Source organism: Crocuta crocuta, unplaced genomic scaffold (assembly GCF_008692635.1).
Source record: "Crocuta crocuta isolate KB4526 unplaced genomic scaffold, BGI_CrCroc_1.0 scaffold96, whole genome shotgun sequence".
Taxonomy (NCBI): domain Eukaryota; kingdom Metazoa; phylum Chordata; class Mammalia; order Carnivora; family Hyaenidae; genus Crocuta; species Crocuta crocuta.
Genome location: NW_027531522.1, coordinates 278,581 through 285,715, shown reverse-complemented (window position 1 = coordinate 285,715; position 7,135 = coordinate 278,581). Strand labels below are relative to the sequence as shown.

Here is a 7,135-nt window from a genome sequence, read left to right as displayed (position 1 = left end):
AGCGCCCGCCCGCCCCCGCTCCTCACCTGTATGTAGTTGTTTTCACAGTAGTCCGCCACCCGGGTCAGATTCTGGTAACTCTCTATCAGCGCCCTCTTGCCCGACGGGATCTCCTCCTCTAGTAACATCTGCAGCTCTGCCATTTTCCACCCCTCTGCATCGCTTCCTCTCGCGTTAAAGAGACAGAGGCAGCAAGGTCCGCGGAGGCGCCGAGCACCTCACAGCCCGGATACAAACCGCCTACCGCCCTCCCGCCTGGTATTGTGGGACGGCACCTCCTCCTCTTCCTCCTCACTCTCTCCACCCCGCTCCACCCACTTCGCGCGGCCGCCTCAATCACGTTCTCTCGCGAGCCTTCACGTCTTTCCCTCCTCCTCCCCGCAACCACGGGATTTTTTTTTTCCTTTGGCATGGTCTTCTGGGAATTGTAGTCTGTCACTGCCTAGGCGCTTCATCCAAAGCGCATGCGTGAGGGGAAACTCCGAAAAAGAACGGGGAGGAGCGTAAATGAAGACCCCGGGAGGGGGCTTAAGTGCGGAGCTTCCCGACAACTCCGGCAGATGGCGCCACAGGGTGAGTCTAGAGAATAAATTCCTCTCCTCAAGAAAGCTGCGAAACTTGGCAGAACCTGGTTGATTAGGAAATGTTAGTGAACTAGAGGTATCAGTTCTGATATGGGATTAAAAAGGGTTAGAATATGAAGACAGCCAAATCTTTACTTCCTTTGTGTTTCTCTTTTTTGTTTTTCTTTTTTCTTTTAATTTTTTTTAACGTTTTCTTTATTTTTGAGAGAGAGAGAGAGAGAGAGAGAGACAGCGTGAGCAGGGGAGGGTCAGAGAGAGAGGGAGTCACAGAATCTGAAGACGGGCTCCAGGCTCTGAGCTAGCTGTCAACATAGAGCCCAACGTGGGGCCCGAACCCACGAACCGCGAGATCATGACCCTAGCCGAAGTCGTACGCCCAAACTACCGAGCCGCCCAGGCGCCCCTTTCTTTGTGTTTTTAGATAGAAGGCGACTCTGGCTTTACTTTCTAAACTTCCTCCAAAATTTAGCATTTATTATTGACAGCGCTGCCCCAAGCAATGTACTAAACACTGGGAGTACGAGTTGAGCAAGGATACTCCGTACCCATAAAGGCTAACAATTTAAAAACAAATACACTTAATTTCAATGTTATCCCGTCCTAATTTCTCTGGCTCTTCTTTCCAAGTATCTCCCTACGCTTTTGAAGTTATGTAAGTGTTGTTTCTACGTTGGGTAAAATCATTTTGTTGTCTTTATCAACTGCTTTGTAATAGTGCAAAAGGTCCTGTATTTCATGCTTTTCATTTCAACAAGAATATGCTTTTGATATAATGAGCTATGAAAAGTATTGTCCAAAGGGGAAACTAACTTAAAGATCATAGAAAACCCCCATTTTCAGCTCTCCATTAAGTCATTTCCAATCACAACTATACGAATAATAACCTGACTCCATTAAATTTTTAAAAATTGGCCCATCAATAGGTATTTATTGAATATCATCTTTATTAGGGGCCATAAAATGTTCAACCTGTAAATGGAAAAACCTAAGTCTCCTACATGAAAGAGAGAACTACTCCCAGCCACCAGATTCCCAAAGATTCTCAGATCCATAAATCAATAAATGGCTTATTCTCCATAATTATCTGGAATAGACATAGTGGTCTTTCTTTAATATTTTCATTAATCCAAATATTTTATCCAAGCTATTGAAAGGTGATATATTCTTTTTTTTTAACGCTTTCTTATTTTTGAAGGGGGAAGGGACAGAAAGAAAGAAACTCAAGCCAACCGTCCACTGTCAGTGTAGAGCCCAATGTGGGCCTCAAACAGACAGAGATCATGACCTGAGCTTAAATCGAGTCTGACACTTAACCAACTGAGCCATGCAGGCACCCCCCAAATAAGGAAATTTCAGCTTAGACAAATGAAGAGATTTAGCTAAGGGTACTGAAAATAGTAATCAAATTCTCTGACTTCTAGATCAGTGGACTTCCCTACTATCCAGTTAAAACTACCTGTTAGGGGATCCTGGTGGCTCAGTCAGTGGAGCATCTGACTTCAGCTCAGGCCATGATCTCAAAGTTCATGAGTTTGAGCCCCACGTCTGGCTCTGTGCTGACAGCACAGAGTCTGCTTTAGATTCTGTGTGTGTGTGTGTCTCTCTCTCTCAAAAATAAATAAAAAACATTAAAATTTTTAAATTAAATTATATTAAAAAGAAAATAAAAAGTTTTACAAAACTAAATATGATACACTCTGATATTTCCTGTTCTATTTCATTTCACTTGATGCTGATAAGGACCACTAAATTGATTTCATGACCCACAGTTTGAAAACCATTTTTCCCTCCACTAAATTAAGCAAATATATAACTCTATACCATAAGCACATGTTAGTATCATAAATTTACATTAAGTTATAAACATTACAAAGTCACAGTTATTAACAGATAAACCAGAAAAATATATATGCAAAGATTCAATAGAATAAAATTTAGTGGAAGTAAAGGATCTAAATTTCTGTACCAAAACCTCTTACTTTGTATAACCCTAGTCAAAATCCTAACAGTTTGAAAAAATTGACCAGGTGATTCTAAAATCTATCTGGAAATGCAAAGACCCTAGAATAGCCAAGACAAAACTAAAGTAGAAGAATTATACTACCAAATTTCAAGATTTACCGTAAAGCTACAGAAATTAAGACCATGTGGGCTTGATGTAAGAATAAACAAATAACTCTTTGGAACAGACACAAATATATACAGAAATTGGGTTAATGACAAAAATGTCGATGCAATTCAGATTCTTTTTTCCCAGTACCTGTGCTGGAGCCATTGGATATTTGTGGGGTATTTTTTTAATGAACATGGACCCTACCTCACACCATACTCCAAAATTTATTCAGGATATATCATAGGTCCACATGTAAAAGGTAATGCAATAAAGCTTCTGCAAGAAAACAGAATAACTTCACAAGTATGGGATAGGCAAATATTTCTTAACCAGTATATAACAAGCACTAAAGAATAAAGAAAAAAATTTGAAAAGTTGTTTTTTAATAAAGTGAAAAGGTAAGCCATTGCATTCATTTCCAATGCTGATGTAACAGAGTACAACAAATGTAGTGATATAACAACACTAATTTATAATCTTTACAGCTCTGGAGGTCAGAAGTCACAGTCAACTAGAATTAAGGTGTCAATAGGCCTTTGTTCCTTTTGAAGACTCCAGAGAATACATTTCCTTGCCTTTTCCAGGTTCTAGAAACTATCTGCATTCCTTGGCTCATGGTCCCTTTTTCAATCTTTAACTCAGCAACAGAGCATCATCAAATCTCTCTCTGACTTTGCTTCTACAAACAGATCTCCTCTTTTCTGACTCTGACCACATCCCTCCCTCTTATAAGGACCCTGTGACTACATACATTCCAGATGGCTAATCCAGGATAGTCTCCACAGCTCAAGATCTTTAACGTGATTATGGCTGCAAAGTCCCCTTTGCCATGTGAGGTAACATATTCATAGTTTCCAGAGATTAGGACGCAGACATCTGTGGAAGTCCATTACTCAGCCTACTATAGCCATCATTAAAGTTAAAACACTCTGCTCATTAAAAAATACTATTAAGAAAGTGAAGGGACTCCTGAGTGGCTCAGTCGATTGAGCATCCAACTTCAGTTCAGTTCATGTTCCCACAGTTTGTGGGTTCAAGCCCCGCATCGGGCTCCGTACTGACAGCTCAGAGCCTGGAATCTGCTTCAGATTCTATGTCTCCCTCTCTCTCTCTCTGCCCCTCCTCTGCTCATGCTCTGTCTATCTCTTTCCCTCAAAATTAAATAAACATTAAAAAAAATTTAGAAAAGAAAGTGAAAAGATAAGCCACAACACAAACATTTAACAAAGGACTCCTACCCAGAATATAATTTTCAAAAATTCCCCCAAGTAAATTTAAAAAAGACAATGCAATAAAAAATGGACAAAAGAATACAACTACATTTCGCAAAAGGCCAATAGATAAATGAAAAGGTACTCAACTCATTATTTGTCAAGTAAATAAAAATTAAAGCCATAATAAGATGATACTCCACTCCCCCCGGCTAGAGTATAAATTTTAAATGCCTACACTACACACCCATTAGAATAGCTAAAATAAAAAAATCCTGAGGGGCCTGGGTGGCTCACTTAGTTGAGCATCCAACTAATGATTTCAGCTCAGGTCATGATCCCACAGTTTGTGAGATGGAACCCAGCATCGGGCTCCTCACTAACAGCAGGGGGCCTGCTTGGGATTCCATCTCTCTCTGTTCCTCCCCTGCCTCAAAATAAATAAATAAATAAATAAATAAATAAATAAATAACTTTTTTCTTTTAATCCTGACAAGAGCAAGTGCTAGTGATAATGTAGAATAATTGGACTGTCATACATTACTGGCTATAAACTGTTACAGCCACTTTGGAAAGCAGTGTAGCACTTTCCTATAAAGCCAAACATACATGTAGTATATAACCTAGCAATCCTACTCATAGGTATTTACCCAAGAGAAATGAAAATTTATTTTCACACAGAAACCACTATGTGAATGCTTATGGTAGCTGTATACATAATCACTAAAAGCTGGGAACGACTCAAATGTCCTTCAAACAGCTATGGATAAACAAACAATAGGATACTATTCAGCAACAAAATGTAATGTAAAGTAATGTAACACAAAGTCATGGATGGATCTATAGTGCAATTTGCTAAGTAAAAGAAGAAAGACACAGGGGCACCTAGGTAGCTCAGTAGGTTGAGCGTCACACACTCTTGGTCTTGGCTCCGGTCACGGTCTCATGGTTCATGGGATTGAGCCCTGAATAGGTGAGACTGTTTGGGATTATTTTCCTCCCTCTGCCCCTCCGCCTCTTACGCACACACTCTCTCATTCCCTCAAAGTAAATAGGCATTTAAAAAAACTTTTTAAAAAGAAAACAGACACACACATGACTACATTTTGTATTCTTTCATTCACATGAAATTTTAGAAATGGCAAAACTCCAGTGATAGAAATCAGATCAGGCTTTGCAAGAGGCCAGCCTCCAGACACAAGTAAACTTTTAGAGGTGATGGAAATGTTCTAGATCATGATGGGGGGGGGGGTTACATGACTAAATGCACTTCTCAAACTTTATTGAATTGCACAAATAATATCAGTAAGTTTTACTGTAACTGAATTATATCTAACTCAAACTGACCCCAAAAAAGTACAGGCAGATTAAAAAAAAATCCCTTGCTTCAAATATCAAAGGAGAAGGAAAAAAATTACATATTTTTGCTGGTTTTGATATGATAAAAAAAAATCATACAACCCCCAAAAAAGAGAAGAGACAACTTTCTTTTCCAAGTTAAAAAGGTAACTAAATGGCCAAGAATTAATATTAAAAATTGCAGGTAGACAATTATGAACATCACGATACTTTTCAAGTCCAGATTCTCTCCCAAAATGTGCACCTTTAAACTATTTACTGATTTAACATTTTTCTGTGGGTTTTGTTCAAATAAATTAAAATTAAATGTCTTTCAAAGGGGCACCTGGGTGACTCAGTCGGTTAAGTGTCCGACTTCGGCTCAGGTCATGATCTCATGTTTCGTGGGTTTGAGCCCCACATCGGGCTTCTGTGCTGACAGCTCAGAGCCTGGAGCCTGCTTCAGATACTGTGTCTCCCTCTCTCTCTGCCCCTCCCCCACTCACACTCTCTCTCAAAATAAAATAAAGATATAAAAATTTTTAATAAAAAAAGAATAAAGAATAAGAGTGTTTCTATTAAACTAAATGATATACACTGAGGCTCAAGCTCAAAATCATGGATGTCTAGTCAAAATAACCATTTTGGTCATGGAAAGCAGTTTGTAACTGCAAATTCTGCACATGAGCATGGGGATAAATTGAAGTTTCATATATTCAACTTTGAAATAGCAGATTGCTGATAATCATAAAGATCTTAGTTCAGAAGGATCAAGAGATGTTCCAAGAACAATAATTTGGACTATCTGGATACATGACTGCTTCTCTTGTTATCTGGGGCACAAGTGACACTGCATACCTAATGAACCTCAGGCTTCTGCCAAGTTAATGCACGATATCGCATCCCAGGACACTAAATTGGAAATGTGTGGTCAACAAACCAGAAGATAGACTAGAAATGTGCAAAACGCAAATAATCAAGGAGTCAAGGCAACGAGGGTTCTCCCCCAAGCCCCTGCTGTCCCCATCCACCACCACTATGTTCTCTTCTGTTCTCTATGATCATGTTCTCTACCAAAAACAAGGGGAGTAGGATGTGTTAGTCGCCTCAGGCTGCCAAAACAAAATGCCACACACTGAGTGGCTTAAACAACAGAATCTTATTTTCTCAAAGTCCTGGAGGCTAGAAATCAAAGTGTCAGCAGGTGTGGTTTCTCCTAAAGCCCCTCTTCTTAGCTTGTCGATGGTCATCTTCTCACTAGGTCCTCATGTAGGGCCTTCTCCCTGGTGTCTATATCCTAATGTTGTCTTTTGATAAGGGCACCAGTCATATTAGATTAGGGTCATATACTCTGACTTCATTTCACCTTAATTACCTAATGTAAAAGCCTTATCTCCAAATACATTCACACGCTAAAGTACTTGAGGTTATGACTTCAATATATAATATAAATTTTGCAGGGGACACAATTTAGTCCATATAGGACATTTTAGGATTAACTGACAACCTAGGAATCTGCAATCCTCAATTATTACCTTTCTTTGCTTCTTTTCAAATTAACAATACCATCCAGGAATCCCCAGAGAAGAAAGAGGGTTAATGGAATGATCTATTCAAACAGGTTCTTTTTTCATGTTTATTTACTTTTGAGGGACACAGAGTATGAGCGGGTGGGGGGAGGGACAGAGAGACAGAGAGACACAGAATCTGAAGCAGGATCTAGGCTCTGAGCCATAAGCACAGAGCTCGACGCGAGGCTTGAACCCACAAACCCTGAGATCATGACCTGAGCCGAAGTCGGCCGCCCAATAGACTGAGCCACCCAGGCACCCCTCAGTTTAACAAGGCCCACACAAGACAAGAGGATTTCAGGAGATGGAATGAATTGT

The 7,135-nt window shown here is 39.8% G+C and overlaps 1 protein-coding gene across 9 annotated transcripts in view; it reads right to left on the bottom strand.

The window, feature by feature from the left end:
* ABI1 (abl interactor 1) overlaps window positions 1-280 on the bottom strand; it is a 129,457-nt gene extending 129,177 nt beyond the window's left edge. For 7 of the 9 annotated variants that reach the window (XM_077772412.1, XM_077772415.1, XM_077772417.1 and 4 more), the window contains exon 1: window positions 27-278. In XM_077772412.1, the coding sequence (XP_077628538.1) occupies window positions 27-143 (117 nt within the window). In that variant the 5' untranslated portion in view covers window positions 144-278. Of the gene's footprint in view, window positions 1-26 lie in introns of all 9 variants that reach the window. The other 2 variants (XM_077772421.1, XM_077772420.1) reach the window with 2 other exon arrangements.
* Between the last annotated feature and the right edge of the window lie 6,855 nt (window positions 281-7,135).